The sequence below is a fragment of the Bidens hawaiensis genome, unplaced genomic scaffold (assembly GCF_021521415.1).
Source record: "Bidens hawaiensis isolate Kalapana, Puna unplaced genomic scaffold, B.hawaiensis_p1.1 tig00007885_1, whole genome shotgun sequence".
Taxonomy (NCBI): Eukaryota; Viridiplantae; Streptophyta; class Magnoliopsida; order Asterales; family Asteraceae; genus Bidens; species Bidens hawaiensis.
Genome location: NW_027491548.1, coordinates 850,966 through 868,730, shown reverse-complemented (window position 1 = coordinate 868,730; position 17,765 = coordinate 850,966). Strand labels below are relative to the sequence as shown.

Below are 17,765 nucleotides of genomic sequence, written 5' to 3'. Positions count from 1 at the left end.
TTACCCGAGATTAATGCACATAAGACTTTTGAAACTAATTTAATTAAGATTCACAAGAAAATGGACGTCAATCACAAGAAGACAAGATTTGTGCTATCTATTTATGGAATTTCATGTAAGACTGGCAATACTAAACTTACTATTATGTTGAATATGTTTATGTATACTAATGTGTAATTGAATTTGTTATAGGGAGACATAGCAGACTCGGATAAACAGGCGCATTTTGACAGTTTTATCCAAATCCAGTGAAGTAGTAGCTCTTCCTCCCAGTCCTTCGACATCCGATCCTAAAATCCTAAAATGATTACGACAAAGCGACCGCTGCAACAATACGCGTCTCGCTAATATGCCATAACATGTCCCCTCCCTTAATAATAGCATGCATGATTCATTTGCTTATGCTGTATCATACCTTATATACCCAAAATGACATGTATTTATACTTATAATTTTGTTTTTATGTTGCCCCAGAGATGGTTCGCGAGTTTGCTGAACTCAGAGTGTATTGTTCGTTCTCAGGGTTGGCTATGGGAATGAAAGCAAGGAAGGCGAACAGGTCAATGTCCATATTTTTGGTGGAAGGTGATGAAAATGATGGAGTCTCAAAAAAGATGGTTAATAATCCAGATGAAAGTAAATATATAGTACTTTTTGGTGAATTTATATTGAACTGTTTTTCAGTTTTAAGTTGAAACAAGCCAAAGAACATGACTGAGCAAATGGGGTGACCATGGGATCCGTTTTGTTAGCGTATCAATTTTGTGTTTGCCAACAAATTGTTTATAATGATTTTTAAATGTTTAGCAGCGAATTGCTTCAGGAATTTAGTTGATTTGTTTATTTGTTTGTGTTACAAATGTTTCTCTCTTGTATGTGTATCGCTTAGCTACTAATTATCTACGTGTAAATTATAAATTCTACAAACCAATGAAATAGTCTTCATAGTTTCCAATTATTGCTATAATAACTCTTGCTTTGTTATTTTCGTTTCCTTTTTCTCATACCCAAACCTGGATTTGCGTATAGTCAACCCTACTTTAATCAAACCTTGCCGGTCCTTCTAAAAAACCATGTCGTCTTAGCATCTGACGGGTTTCCTAAGTTTATAATGATTGTAATCATACATACATTGCTATAGAATACATATTTAAGATGTCAAACGTTGGATAAGGAAAAAACATACAACCCGTTCACATACCATAGTATAGTAAATGATATCAGTTAACACGTCAAAATACGACCATACATACACTTATTTTTCCTTGTGACCTCAGTATCTCACATGGCCTATCTTGTGTTCATTTCAAGTAAATTAATATAAACGTCGCATTCCGGTGTTGATATTTCGTCCACCAAACGGGTAAAGTACTAGTTAAATATGTGTACGTTTGGTATTGTGTACCTGTTTGGAATAATGTAATTGGAATAATGTAATGTTTAATTGAAATTCTTCATATTTGATATATAAAATAATCTCTTCAGCCATACTATTATTAAAAAAGTATCAAACGCTTCTTTAATATTAAATAATATAACATTCAAAAGTCAAACAAACAAATATATCACTTAAATTCGATACAAGTATTAGTATAGGTTACTATACTATATATAAAGCATGAGTGGAGGACCTCTTAAATTTTAAAAGGTACAATCACTATTGCATAAAATACAATCACTAATGCATTCAATTTTGAAAATATAAGGGCAATATAGTATTTGTGACATTTTGTACGGTTATAAATAGTTACTTTAGAAAATAGTTACAAAAGTAATCCTTCAACTTCAATACAACTTTGTTAATTTATAAATTAGTTACACATAAACCCTCTATCTTTACCCATTTAATTGACAAATTCATTAAAAAATTTTATTTCTTCAATATCTTTTAAACTATTGGGTTTTAAACAAAAACGAACTTACCATTGCAACATGCTTATTTTTGTTGACGTTTCAATATAAAATTTGTTTTATTTTGAGGTGCTTATTATAACGTACAAGTCAATTAAGCACAAGAGTACAACTCAAATATGCAATTATGAACCTAAAATATAATTACAAATTTAACATTTCAACTATACTCAACTTTTATAAATTTAATTAATAATTACTCTTCCATCCCCTTTAGTTTACCCATATCGTCATTTATATTCTTTTTCTTTGTTTTTCATTTATATCTTTGAATATAATATGTATTAATAAATTTCAAGCACACAATTACGACGTGTTTATTTTTGTCGGCGTTCCAATGTAAGAATATTGATGCGCATGTTATAATCAAAATGATTTCGTGTCATTTAGAAAAAAAGTATCAATTTTGGTTCAAGTTAAAATGACATCAAAATGAGTTTTGATTATTTTTTTAAATACTTTTATTGTTTCGGATCAACGATTGAGGACTTTGACAGGTCAAAACGCCTTTGAGTTATAACTGGATATAAGCCAAATAAGTTTAGGTCATTATAAAAAAAAGATTAAAATTTTGTTTAGGTCAAAACATGCAATAATAAAATGAGTTTGAGTCATTTAAAGAAAAGTTATCAATTTAGTTATGATTAAAACATGTTATAAGCATAATAAGTTCGAGTCATCTTAAACAAATGGTTTTAGTTTGCGTAAAAACGATTATATTCAAAATGAGCTTAGGTGATGTTAAAAATATTAATTTTGGCTCAGGGTGAACATTAAATATTTGGTCGTTTATGAAGGTTTCAAAAGACTCTAAAATAACCGTGACTAACATGGTAGATTTGGTTCAAGTCAAAATGTCCAGCAAAATGAGTTTCAATCATTTTTTTTTAATATTTTTATTTTTTCGGGTTAACGATCGAAGACTTTGATATGTTAAAATGTATTCGAGTTATAACGGGATGTAAGCCAAATGAGTTTAGGTCATTATAAAAAAAGTTATTTTGTTCATATTAAGATGGGTAATAAGTAAAATGAGTTCGGTGCAATAAAAAAAACTGTTAGCTTTGATTCTGGTTAGAGCATTTTATAAGAATAATGAGTTCGAGTCATCTTAAAAAAAATAGGTTTTAGTTTGCGTCATAATTATATACAAAAACGAATTTATGTTCAGCAAAATTTCAAAAGACTTCCAAAATAACCGTGACTGCCATAATAGATTTGGTTCAGGTCAAAATGCTTAGCAAAATGAGTTTCGATCATTTTTCTTAAACTACCGTGCCACGAGTATAAAACTTGGTTTTTATGATTCGTATAGTAATTGTAACGTACAAAAAGCAACATTCATTTTTTGTAAAAACCGTATTGTACCATATTTTTAAAAGGTTGCAACTACCAAAAATCCGTTTAAACATATTGTCGCCACCGCAGCATCGCGCTGGTGTACTACTAGTTTTACAATATGGTGCAGTTATACAAAACTCACTCGATTCAACTTCCTTTAAAATATGGTATAGTGTTACATCCCAGCCCTAGCTACATCCCCAAACCCCCTCTACAGTTTGTTTGTTTGTTTCACCGATCTGGATCTTCTTTCACTTCTTGATTCAACCTAAAACCCACATAACATAATAATTAGAATTAAAAAAAAATGTCTTTTTGTTCCAAGATTCTGAAAAGGGCATTCAGATCCAAATCTATCAGTTCCATTAACAATTGGAGACTGTTATCTTCTTCTTCTTCTTCAAATTCTAGTGTTGTTTTGGAACACTCACGTTCTTCATTCCTCTTTAACTTTAACTGCAGTGGTGTTTCTAGCAGACATTTCGGGGTTTTTAACTTTAACTGCAGGGATGTAAACAAGCCAACCCGACCTCCAAAGTGGGATGGATCATTTATTATTAATTAATCATTATTTACATATATTTTATAGTTATAATGTTCTATATAACATGATGGGCTGTGCACCAAACCGAAATCGTAAAAACCAAAAAGACCAAACCGACGGTTCGGGGTTTTGAACTTTATCAAAATCCGGAATATTGGCTTTGCTTCGGTTTTGTGCCTTGTCAAGAAAACTGAAATAACCAAAAAAAAACGCAAAAACCAAGAACACCGTAATAAGCGAACCGTGACAATTAACACCGAACCTACCGATAAGGCGATAACTCTTTTTTTGGTTTCAACATATGGTTAAAAACAAATATGAATGGTTTCTGTTAATAACTAATAACATTGGTACTTTTCGTTTTGATTTTAAATATGTCTTTTATTAGCTCTTAATATTTTAGGCGCAAATGCTCAACATTCTATTCATCATTAATTTATTATTTTTATTTAAGTATTAGGCATAGTGCCAATATCTTGGGTCAATTTTTTTGGCCCGATTAGAAAAGCCGAATTCAAAACTGGATAAAACCAACAAACCAAAAACCGAAACCGACGGTTTTGTAAAATAAAAAAACCGAAAATTTGGTATTCAGTTTTAGCCCAAAACTGCACCACGCACACTCCTATTACATGATATATATTTTTTTAGATATTTTATCATAATTATATATATCTATACTTGCTATGTAATTATAAACTTATTGTATTAAATAAAATTTATTATAGTTTTCGAAATATGAGGCTTATTTAGGTTCGGTAGCCTTGTCAAGCTCGGGCTTGTTTAAACTCAGATTGATTTGAGCGTTTTTCTTTCCTTATTTTTAATTTTTTTCTTTTGAACTGATTTGAGCTTTTAGTGAACTGGTCTCGAGCAGCTCAGCTCAGCTCGATTTCACCCTTACAACCTAATTTTCTTCTTATTCGACAGGAATATGGTGATGCTGTGGACATTGATGGTTTCGATATAGATTACGGGGTTTGATTCGATTCCCGTTTAACTTTGTTTTCTTTTAATTGGCGATTATTTATACAATAATTTTGTTTTGGTGTATACAGAACCAAGTTTTAACTGTAAAATTTGGTAGCTTGGGAACCTATGTGTTGAACAAACAGACACCAAACAGACAGATTTGGATGTCATCACCTGTGAGGTACAAATGTACACACTTTTGATTTCATGTTGGCATATAAATGTAGTTTTATCATTTATGTGTAGCGGTCCTTCGAGGTTTGACTGGGATCAAACGGCTGAAGCTTGGATATACCGGCGGACAAAGGCTAAACTTCTAGAAACATTGGAAAGTGAGATCCAACAGCTGTGTGGTGAACCCATAAAACTTTGTTAAACTTCTTAAAGTATGAGGATTTATGTTAGATTGTGTGAAAGAGAGAACATAAGAAGAATGATGGAGAGAAGTAATCACTTATCAAGGTATTTTTAAGGTGTATTTTATATTTAAAGTATTTATATTATAAGTAGAGACTATATAAAAAAATTCATTCATACATGGTTCATTGTCATTCATTCATAATATTAATAAAAACCTGTTAATGGAAGCCTTGTAAAGGAACTTTAGACAAGGGAATAGTTCGTGGTTGACTGACTCCCCATCATATTAACTTTTGTAAATTAAATATAGCTCATTTTTAAAAGATCTCAAAAGTATGTATTATGTTTAGTTCTATCACACCTGCCACTTGGTGTATTCTTTATTTCATCTGTGAATTGTGACACTTCATTATCTATAGATTAAAAGCTGGCCTTTAGGCCTTCTCTATCGTGTCATTGGCGTTTAACTGACACTCTATTTGCTTCATGTAGTATACTTAGTAATAACCATTTGAAGATGTTGCAATTTTCTTATTTATAAAGGAACTGAAATCTCCTCATTCTTGAATAGTTGAATACATGTGTCTAATATGGATTTTGCCTTACATAACCGACTGAAAACTCAGTTTTGAATGGTTTGAACCCTGTGGTGGTAAAGCATCTTGATGATGTCTTTTTTGTGAAAGCTTAACTGGAAGTCTGGAACTTGCTAAGAGCAATTTTAACGGAGAGAGGGGTGAGAGAGAAGATAAGGAATCAATTGATTGACGGAGAATGGAGAGATATTGGTCGGGTAGCGCATGCAACACACCAACATGGAGCGGAACGTCTATAATGTTAAAAGAGAAATAAAACACAGTGAAAATATTTGTGTACACAGTTTTTATAATGAAATGGAGTGTAAAGAGAAAGAAAGGTTAATAACTTTTCATTCTAATTTTTCTTTTAAAATGAACGAATTTGAAGATCAGGTTACCACATGTAAATATAAGATTGGATTGATTTAAGCTGCCACTTAATAATAAATAAAAAATCTTAAAGGGTATGGTTGTAAATTATATTATTTTTTTTTTTAAGTCAGAAACACTTAAAATATTAACTTTTTTTTTTCAAGCGCAAGGAGATTACATTATATCATTTCCTTCTCCATTTCATTTCCATTCTTTTCTTCACTTCTTTGGCTCGGAAACACAGCATGAGACGCATTAACGACACTCAACATGTAGGGTGTTTTTAAGCTTTAAAAGGAGTTTTGCTTTCTTTTTAAGGCTAAACATGCGATCATCACAGAGATATTAATGATATAGTAGCGTCTTGTGGTTTGACAAAGTTAGTGGAGTTGTTTGGTCAAAAACTTCACACGTGCTAAAAAGTTTAATTTTGTTAACCTAAACAAAAAAAAATACGTATCTTAGTCTTTAATAAATGTTGACAAGACATTCGTGTTATTTTAAAGTGATCGTTTTTGACACACACGATTAGTGAATCTAAAGAGGAAACATTGAATTAAATATGTCATTTTCTTAAACGCTAACACAAACATGTTTCACAAGTGGGTCACATGAAAGGACATTTGTAACATGATTAAATATAACAAGTTCAATAACATGAATGACACAAAGTGTTAAACAAGATTAAATATGAATAGTTCAATAACATTGGTAGCACAAACAAGATTTATTAGCACACAATTAAGAAATAACAAGACATAATTAACATGATAAAATAAAAGTTACCAACAATCAAAATCCATATCTAATTCTAGTATAATTAATTAATATAAAACTATGACATTTTCGTAAACGTGTCATAAACATTGTGTGTCCACTATGAGCGTGTTAACTTATTTTGACACATTATTAATCAAGCCGGTAACATGGTGTGGTGACCCGCTATGTACCAACCATGTTTACCCCAAACGCTAACTCGTTTACTTTATGTCAAATCATGTTGTATTGTCCGGTTCAAATCATAAATTATTAGCCAAAACTCTAATGTTAGAGGGATATATATAAATTGATATTAGAGAGTGATAGAAAGAATGTGATCTTTTCGTTTTGCCTTAAAGCATTTATGGTATTGAGGGGTTGACTTTTCTTCGGTGTTCTCACTCATTTTATGTGAACATTGTATTGTATACACGTTACCGAGTGGAGGCGGTCCAATGTAGGGACTTGCATGGGTTAAAACATAACCACATGAATCAAGAACCCGATTTTAATGAACCGGTTATAACAGGGTTGGGTTTGATCATGAAGCGATCGATTGCATACCTAATGGAATATCAAAAACATGAATATCAATTTCAAGCCTCTTTCAAAGCTCGGGTCATCTTGAGGGATATGTTATAAAGCATTGCGTATCCGAATGGGAGATTTCACATAAAACGAAATGATTACAGCATGTTTTAATCACAAAAAAGAGTGTACCATAAAGAATGGTTGTAGGATATTGTAATTCATGATTGTGGCATGTGATACTTTTTGTTTTTAATTGTTAACTGAAGAAACGTGGATCGACTCACTGGTAGACGATCTACTTTCCTCGGGTGTGATTATGCTATTTCACCGATGGTTCTCTGGGATCTGGATTCTTCCACCTACAAAATGAACAGTACCGTAAACTTACCCCTCAGAAAGGGACAGAGGGGTCCTCTTTGGGGTAACCCTCCGGTGTGAGAATAAGAATTTGTAGGAGAAGATAATAATCTGAGAGTAAGGAAATTGGAGTGTATTGCTTAATATAGCTTAATACTGTGTAATAGGGCATACCTCTCCTTGTGGAGTTGATGTGGTATTTATAGTGCTAGGGTTTCCAATGATTGGGCTCAGACCCAATTAGGGCCTTGTTGGCCTCCTCCTATTGCTTCGCGCCACGTGTCCTTGGGACACCTGGTGCTTTTTCATTGATTAATTGCACATGGGTTTTGCTGAGTTGTCCACCTTTCATTGGCAGCTGTCAACATCAGCATATTCTTATTCCTTAAAAAGATACATTCTGGAAGGTTGTCTGACATGCACAATCAAGGTTGTCCTTAACCTGATTTGGATAAGGACGAGGTTGATTATGTGCATGTGTGATATGCGCCTATCTTGAGGATGCGCGAGGTCTTCTCTTTATTCTCATGCGCAGATGTTTCATGCGCAGATGTGATATGCACAAGCATGCGATATGCGCCACGCGCGGATGCGCCACGCGCAGATATGATATGCGTGAGCATGTGATATGCGTCACGCGCGGATGCGTCACGCGCAGATGTGATATGCGTGAGCATGTGATACGCGTGAGCATATGTGATGCCTGAGCATATGTGATATGCGTGAGCATATGTGATATGCGCCATGCGCATAGGTTTTGGCTTTGTGCCTTCATAATGTCTTGATTTCAAGCCTCTTGTCTATATCTTGTGGGTTGACCCGCCTCGCTCGGTGTTGAGGCGGGTACATACCTCTTCATTAACAGACTAAGCTTCACGCGTATGGAACATCTTAGTGGTAATTAGAATCTAATTAAAAGTAGTGTGTTGAAAATCAATAAATGATTCTCCGACTTGAAGGTCTAGCGATTCCAAATGAGTTCACACGTGAATTGCAAATTCTAGATAACTAGCGCAATACTTTTATGGTTTCTTAGAGTATGTTGTATGTCAAGTGGTTTTTACAAGGATTATCTAATTTATTACTTGTAAGTATGAAGCATCGATGAGTGGTGCCAATACATTAATGCAGTTAGAGGTGTTCACGATCTAGTTTTCACGGCTTTAGACTAAAACAGTAAACAAAACATAAATCGTGAAATTTGATACTAGATCGAAAAAAACCGTGAAGTTTGAAACCAAGGTAAAACATGAAATATGTTATAAAATATGTGATTGCTGTAACATATTAAGTGTTTTATGGGTCCTACTATGGACACCCCACACCCTCAATACGCCTCGTATAGGGTTATACGGGGGCCCTGTACGGCGTACGCCTCGTATAGGGCTATACGGGAGCGTATTGGTGGGTGTTTTAGCAAAAGGGGTGATGTCCCTAGAAAACCCTTATATAAAATTCTTGTTATGGTTGACCTCGATATGGTGTATACGTTGGTGCTTATAATTTAGGACGATTCTAAGGCCATGTGTATACTCTAACCCATCTTAACTCCAACATCACTTGTTTTTCTCTCTTTCACTCCATCTCACCCAAAGAAAATGGTTTAATCCTTTTAACTTCATCTCACTCCTATTAATTGTTAATTTAATATAATATTCTTTGAATTTTAACCCGTTAAAAGCATAATCCAAGCCCTTTTTTAATAAATTTAACACAAATGAGGAGTGGTTTAATCTATCTTTAAAGTGTCATGTCATTTTAACATATGTTAAGGTTAGAGTATATCTCATGGTCTAAACATTAAGTTTCACTTTAATCAATTTCATACCGAAAGTCAACATATAACACAAGGTTGTAAATTTTGTGTTAATGGATTGAATAATGTGGCATTGGCTAATCATTAGGGCACACGCAATTAGGGATAAGGTCGGTATCGCATCTGTATCGACTGGTCTTGGTTTCAAAAATCCCAGTTTCGAAAATTTGCAAATTTTTGGTGCCAATATTGAAGGTAAAAAAAAATCGGGAAATTCTACCGAAACTCAAAACTTTGATACTGATTTCGGTACCGGTACCAATTGATACCAGTACCGAATTTGCTCATTCCTACACACGGTTGGGCATAAACCCACAACCAAATCACCATCAGAGCGCCCAAACACCACCACACAATCATCGTTTTAAAGGACGTGAAGGGTTGGTTTGTGATACCTGGAAAAATAAAAAGTATTATTATATTCCATAAACGAGATTAAGACATGTTTAGGCTGGATTAAGTGAAGACTAAGACACATAAGTTAAATATAGTATTTTAAGCTAAGAATGAATGGAATATATACATTGTAAAACATGTGAAAAGTGAGACGGAATAAAGAAATTCCAGTGATAAATGACGGATAAATGAACGTATTCGGTTAAACGTGTGAAAATTCAACCCGACATTTGAGAATGTGTCCAGGGGTGAATCCATTTGAATATTTTAGAGGATCGAAAACCGAGAACGCAGGCGAAAACGTGGCTCAATTCTGAGTTATAACGAAGCGGGAAAATTCAAATTAGTATTTTCGAACACGATCGTTAAAACACATGTACCAATGAGCTTGTAAAAGTTGATATTATCTCCTTATTTGAGGTTTATTATTTAGGTAAAGTAAATCAAATAGACACCATAAATTTGGATGAGTTGTTTTTGGGAAAAACAACTACACTAGTTCTATTAAGTTCAAAGTAACACGGAACCGACACCGGGGTAACGATCATCAATAATTTATTAGCGGAAATCATAAGCTAGCGAGACAATTTTAAGTCGAGATTGAAATAAACACTTTGACGAAATATATTTGGAAAATATAACGTCACTATAGGTAGCGGGTTCGTTGAAGCGAGAGATCGAAATGCGATCGCAAAACGCTTTTAAAACGGCACTATATAAGTGGACCTACCCCCACTTTACGTTCATTTCAACCTCATAATTCTGCATTTTAGATAGAGAAAGTTAGAGAGAGGTTAGAGAATTCCGGCAAGGTGGCCGGCGGCCGATGGCGGTCCGGCGGCAGCCTACAGTGGCCGGTGGTGGTCCGGCGCGGTGGTCTATTAATAAAAGAATATTATATTTTAAAATAACTATATATGCTTTTATTAAATAACGTCCAAGTGTAGTTTCAAAATCATATATTAGTTTTACAACGATTATTTGAAACTATGGTATTCCAATATATTTATAAGATATTTTAAAACATTCGATTCAATTACGATTTTTCCTAAACAATAAAATTTTGTAATTTAGTTATTAAAATTATAATAAATAAGACACGTGAGGATAAATAAATTAAGTTATGATAGGATTCCATTTGTATCTATGTTTATGTGTTAATATACTTGGTATTAAACATATGAATCTGGTTATCATTTGGATGACTATTAATAAGATCTTGACGTTGATTGGCATATTATCATACATAAATGTTATTTGAGCTGAGGCAAAGGTGAGTTTTCTCGTAAATCCCCACTTTTAAATGTTTTAATGATTTATAAATGTTTTTGGAGGAAAAGTATGTAAAGAAAAGGGCTATATATTTTACAAATTGTGTTAAATGGGATGAGTCATTATAAAAGGAAAAACCGTTAACCTAGGGAAAGGGCCTAAAAATATTGGTAGATCTATCGGGGCGACGCCCCCCACTCTTCCAGTCGCTCTGGTTGAAAAGGTGGGAATATTTTGATTTTGGTATGTTTCGAGTTTATTATAATGATAGTCATACATGTGTTGTACTATTTGCTCATTTACAACTAACACGTTTTGTTTAAGAAATATATAGCTATGTTTGGAAAAGTGGAAATTAAATTCCCATTGAAAAGAATGGTGAATAATGAAATTTATCGTTGAAAAGAATGATGAATAAATGGGAGTAAAGTTGAGAACTGTTACATCCTGGTTTTTAATTGAGAAACTCACCAACATTCGTGTTGACAAAATTATTTTAACATACTTTTCAGGTAAATGAAGAAAATGGATGCTTCATGAAGGATTCGGGAAAATGGTGTTGTGCGTTTGAATGAATGATAGTTGGACTTGTAATTTAAAATAGAACCGTGCATGTTTAACACGTGTAAAACTCTGATATTTAATAAAGTCCAACTAATTGGCTGAACAGCGTCTTTCACCGCCCAAATTAACAAAATTAAGTCTTCCGTTGCCAAGTTAACGATTTTGGGGTGTGACATGGTTTATACTTAAGTTAAGGTTAACATACAAATTGAGACAAAAATAAGAAGTGTGGGAATGACTTGCAGCCACACAAAAAACCCCTCAACAAAAAATTTCAAAAAAATAATTAAAAAATCATAACTAAAAATATAAATAAAAAACAAAAAAATAAAAAAAAACCAAAATGTTTCCCCTGTCATTCTCGTTCCAAAAAAAAATAAAAAATCCGACGAAAAGACACAACGTAGAGAAAAAAGACACATTGCCGAAAATGAACAAATAACACAATGATAAATAAAAAAAAAGACACAATATGTTGCAAAATTTAACACAATGCCGAACAAAATATAACACAATATTAAGGTTAAAAGACACAATCAATGACGAAAATAAACACAAAACACAATGCTGTTTTTTCTTCAACATTTTGTCTTTTTCGAAAATTTAGATATTAAATTTTAAGTTATGATTTTTTAATTAGTTTTCAATTATTTTTTTATGGCTAAAAATTCTTCTCATTTTTTGTCTCATTTTGTAGAATAACTTGACCTTATATTTGGTTATTTGTATTATGGAGAATGTTTAAAAAATGATGATTACTTAACCATTACAGGGACTTGAACCACTACGCACACAACTGGAAAAACATCATTGCCATAACCTGGCGAGGCCTTTTGTGAACCCACTACGAATGCCCCCTATAGAGCAGATTTTTGGTAGCTTAAGTATTGCCTTGGTATATAGTTGAAGGTGATGTAGAGAATTAGACTGCGTCTAAGACAAATAACAAGGTACGAATATATCGTTATAATATGGACATATCAAATGGGGTAACTTAATTCTAAAGGGATTGACTATTTCATACACTAGCATGTATATATTAATCAATATTGTTTATGCAGTTCTTGCTAGACTTATAATCGGTCAGATCTTGAAGAATATTAGATGGGAAATAACGGTATAAAATACAAATTTGTGGAGCTAATTAAATTCATTTATAAAACCACCAAGTAAAAGGTGATAGTTTTAGGTGGTGGTAGTTTTAGGTGCTGTTTGTTTTTTCAGAGATAAAATATATACAGTCTACGGACCATATCTGCAAACATTTGTAGCAAGAGAAGTGAACCAAACCTCTGCAGTCTGCAATAAGAAGAGTGTTTGTTTTTTAACGTATGCAGACAACTAAAATAAACTAAAATTTAAATAAACTGAAATTTAACAAAAAACCTTTAGCAATTAACAAAAAACCACAAATTTTTTTCAACTACAAACTAATAATAATATTCATCAAACCTATACTTTTTCAACTACAAACTAATAACAATAATTCATCAAACCTAAACCGTCTACAAACTAATAACAACTTAACGAAATTAACAATAAACTTTAGCAAACAACAAAAAACTACAAACTAATAACAATAATCTCCAATCAAACCCACCAAATACAATCATCCACTCACCCAATCCAAATCCACCCAAAACCCATTTCAGAAACCCGAATCCAACCCCAAATGGCAGTCCCAAAACACCCATCTTCATCATATGATCATTCAAAACTCAGCTAGTGGCAAAAATAATGAAATTAAGTCATACCCATGAACTATCTCACATGATAGTGACCATACATCTTGGTCCCGAACTAGAACTAACCGATTGGGGGTAGGTGGAGGAGGCGGTCTGCTGGGGTAGGTGGAGGAGGCGGCATGTATGGGAGGTGGAGGAGGCGGCAGGAATGGGAGGTGGTGGAGGTGGCTAAGTTTGATAGAGGTTAGGAGATTAGTGTTTGAGGAGAAGTCTGATGAATGATGAATAACATGTGTGAGAAGAGGCAAGAAGTGGTTGGATCATGTCTATACCAGGAAGTGGGCGCACATGCGTTTTTTTAATGAAATGTCTTCGGAAAACAAACACTCTGCAGAGGGCAATGTCTGTGTATGGTCTGTACGGCGCAGACAAAAGTGACCAGAAAGAGCTTTTCAGAAAATCCAAACACCACCTTAGTCGTCAAAAGATTATGATGCAACTTTCTTATAAAAAGGCACATGTAAAGTAGATGAAAATTCATAGCAAAATCAAACAAGTCACTTCAACAAATGCGTAAGTGTGACAAACTGACAATTGACAAAATAAAACCTTCCATGCTTCAACATTGGGACTACGCTTTTCAGAACACATATGTTGCAATATTATCAACTCAAATAAGATTGCACTTCTTGTGATGTGTGCCTAAAACCAATCAACAATTATTGTAAAGATTTCTGCATATTCTCCATTCGTCTTTAACAGTTATTGTAAAGATTTCTGCTCTCGGACCTCTAATTTAGACACTCGAGGACCTGCTGCCATCGATTACAGGTTTGCTCTCTATAACTCTTTCTACCTTTTCTTTCCTAAAATAAAGGTTATTATTGGAATAAGACCTTGTTATATTCTAATGCATTGCAATTTTGGTTTAATTAACCATTACCATGACCAAACGAAAATTAGTTTGTAGCTCAACTTATCAAATTATGCTGTTTAAATTGTAAATCTGTTTAATTACTACTAGGGAAGTCCACCATCTGGATTGCGTATTTCTTTTGTTTCTTCTTTATTTGAGGAGCATAACTAAAGATTCATGTAGCAACATCACTTGTGCTACAAAATTATGTAGGGTACGTCGGGTAAAAAATAGAAGCCCAGGTTACATACATTTCACCCCCAAATCCAAAGTTTGTTTGTTTCTTTCTTCACCAATCTTGATCGATCTCCTTGTGCATACTGACTGCAAATGGCCTTCGCTTCCAAGATTCTGAAAAGGGTATCAAAATCATCATCTATCACTTCCATTAGCAATTGGCGGCTGTTATCAAATTTAAGTCCATTTTGTAGTAATGATTTCTGCTCCCGGACCTCTCAAGGACCTGCTGTCATTCATTACAGATAGGTAGGTTTGTTTTTTTCATTTCAAGTATATTATATTCTCATCTGTTCCTAGGGTTTTTAACTAGATGCTTGGTTTCCACATTCCTGATTTCAAGAGAAGTAGATTAATCTGCATCTCTTTGCTCATTATATTAGTTTAGAGTTAGAGCTAACAGTTGTTTTGTAATATGAATGAACCAATTGAAATTGCTAATAGTTAATAATGTGCATACAGTGCTTTGCTACACGAGGAAGAATTTCATAAACTGGCAGATTCAACAATTCTTCATTTGTTGGACAAGATAGAGGTAATCATTCATCTTGCTCTAAACTTTATCAATTTTTTAACCTTAGTTTCTTATGCATTCCTATAAATTTTAGTTTTTTAATTTGATGGTACAAAATGCCTTCGTTACCCTTGTTTTCCTCCATAAAAGCTTTTTTCCCCATCTCATGCCCGTAAATTAGCTAGAGCTTAAGCCCTCACATCCAAACAACAAGTTTTTTCTGTAAGAGCTTATCTTTTGAAAACGAAACTCCATGTCTACACGCCTGAATTCGAATATTAAAGTTCCCTCTCTCCTATATGATCACCATTAGATACATGTGATAATGGTTTATCCATTATCCCCATCTTGAATATTGAGTCTCATTTATATGCTCTCAAAGGCTCCTATGAAGCCCGTTATATACAACTAGGGGTGTAAACGAGCCAAGCTGAGCTCCAAAGTGGGATCATTCGTTATGAATTAATTATGTAATTACTTTATTTACATATTTTTATTGTGCACTAGGCCGAAAAGTTGAACCGAAATCGTAAAAATCAAAGAGACCGAACCAAATAAACCAAACCGAATTAGAAACCGACGGTTTGGTTTTGAACTTTATCAAAACCTGGAAGGAATATTGGTTTTGGTTCGGTTTTGTGCTTTGTCAAGAACCGTACTGAAATAACCAAAAAAAACGAAACAACCGAGAAAATTGTAATAACCAAATCGTGACAATTAAAACTGAACCTACCGGCTACCGATGACTCTTCTTTGGTTTCAGCATATGGTTAAAAACAAATATGTTTGGTTTCTGTTGATAACTAATAATATTCGTACTTTTAGTTTTCATTTTAAATCTATCTTTTATTAGCTCTTAATATCTTAGGCCCAAATGTTCAATATTCTATCAATCATTAATTTTTTTTTAAGTATCAGGCACAATTTCAATTAGGCCTGTAAATGAACCGAACGTTAGGTGAACTGTTCGCGAACTGTTCGGCGGGAAGTTTGTTTATGTTCGTTTAATTAAACGAACATGAACACATTTTTTGTTCGTTCGTATATATTCGTTTATTTATGTTCATTTATGTCCGTTTATTTATGTTCGTTTACATATTAATAGAAAATAATTAAATATTATCTTGAAGAGGCATCTACTTATTGGTTTTATATTTGTTAATTTGTGTTCATTTATGTTCATTTACATTTGTTCATATATGTTCCTTTATGTGTTCGATTAAGTGTCCGTGTTCGTTTAAGTTAAATGAACGAACACGAACATGCCCTTGTTCATGTTCGTTCTGTTCGTTTACAGGCCTAATTTCAATATCTTGGGTCAATTTTTTTTGGCGCGATTAGCAAAACCGAATTGAATCCGAAAACCAAAGAAACAGAAACCGAACAGTTTTCAAAAATAAAAAAACCGAAAATTTGGTTTTCAGTTTTAGCCCAAAACCGCATTGCGCACGCCCTGATAACATGATATATATTTTTTAGTTATTTTATCATACTTGTATATAACTAATACTTGCTATGTAATTATATAGTTATTGTATTAAATAAAATTTATTATAGTTTTCGAAATATGAGGCTTATTTAGGTTCGGTAGCCTTGTCAAGCTCGGGCTTGTTTAAACTCAGATTGATTTGAGCGTTTTTCTTTCCTTATTTTTTAATTTCTTTTGAACTGATTTGAGCTTTTAGTGAACTGGTCTCGAGCAGCTCAGCTCGATTTCACCCTTACAACCTAATTTTCTTCTTATTCGACAGGAATATGGTGATGCTGTGGACATTGATGGTTTCGATATAGATTACGGGGTTTGATTCGATTCCCGTTTAACTTTGTTTTCTTTTAATTGGCGATTATTTATACAATAATTTTGTTTTGGTGTATACAGAACCAAGTTTTAACTGTAAAATTTGGTAGCTTGGGAACCTATGTGTTGAACAAACAGACACCAAACAGACAGATTTGGATGTCATCACCTGTGAGGTACAAATGTACACACTTTTGATTTCATGTTGGCATATAAATGTAGTTTTATCATTTATGTGTAGCGGTCCTTCGAGGTTTGACTGGGATCAAACGGCTGAAGCTTGGATATACCGGCGGACAAAGGCTAAACTTCTAGAAACATTGGAAAGTGAGATCCAACAGCTGTGTGGTGAACCCATAAAACTTTGTTAAACTTCTTAAAGTATGAGGATTTATGTTAGATTGTGTGAAAGAGAGAACATAAGAAGAATGATGGAGAGAAGTAATCACTTATCAAGGTATTTTTAAGGTGTATTTTATATTTAAAGTATTTATATTATAAGTAGAGACTATATAAAAAAATTCATTCATACATGGTTCATTGTCATTCATTCATAATATTAATAAAAACCTGTTAATGGAAGCCTTGTAAAGGAACTTTAGACAAGGGAATAGTTCGTGGTTGACTGACTCCCCATCATATTAACTTTCGTAAATTAAATATAGCTCATTTTTGACAGAGAATGAAGAGATATTGGTCGGGTGGCGCATGCAATGCACCAACATGGAGGATAGAAAATGGCATCTATAATGCAGTGGAAAAAACTGAAAATATTTATGTACATGAATTTTTATAATGAAATGAAGTGGATAAAAGAAAGAAAGATTCTTAATAACTTCTCC

General features: G+C 33.4%; 1 protein-coding gene across 1 annotated transcript; it reads left to right on the top strand.

The window, feature by feature from the left end:
• Nucleotides 1-2,926: 2,926 nt before the first annotated feature.
• Nucleotides 2,927-17,430, top strand: LOC143636340 (frataxin, mitochondrial-like). Its single transcript, XM_077103962.1, has 9 exons — nt 2,927-2,930; nt 4,656-4,774; nt 4,855-4,949; nt 5,015-5,116; nt 14,221-14,289; nt 15,074-15,146; nt 16,877-16,924; nt 17,005-17,099; nt 17,165-17,430. Exons 1-9 carry the CDS (start codon nt 2,927-2,929, stop codon nt 17,292-17,294), a joined length of 735 nt encoding a protein of 244 aa, XP_076960077.1. The 3' UTR covers nt 17,295-17,430.
• Nucleotides 17,431-17,765: the final 335 nt, after the last annotated feature.

Excerpts from the sequence above, each read along its gene's own strand:
- LOC143636340 (XM_077103962.1), top strand. Across the intron at positions 4,950-5,014 it reads TGGATGTCATCACCTGTGAG|CGGTCCTTCGAGGTTTGACT; the intron begins GTACAAATGTAC and ends ATTTATGTGTAG. Across the intron at positions 14,290-15,073 it reads CCTGCTGCCATCGATTACAG|TGCTTTGCTACACGAGGAAG; the intron begins GTTTGCTCTCTA and ends ATGTGCATACAG.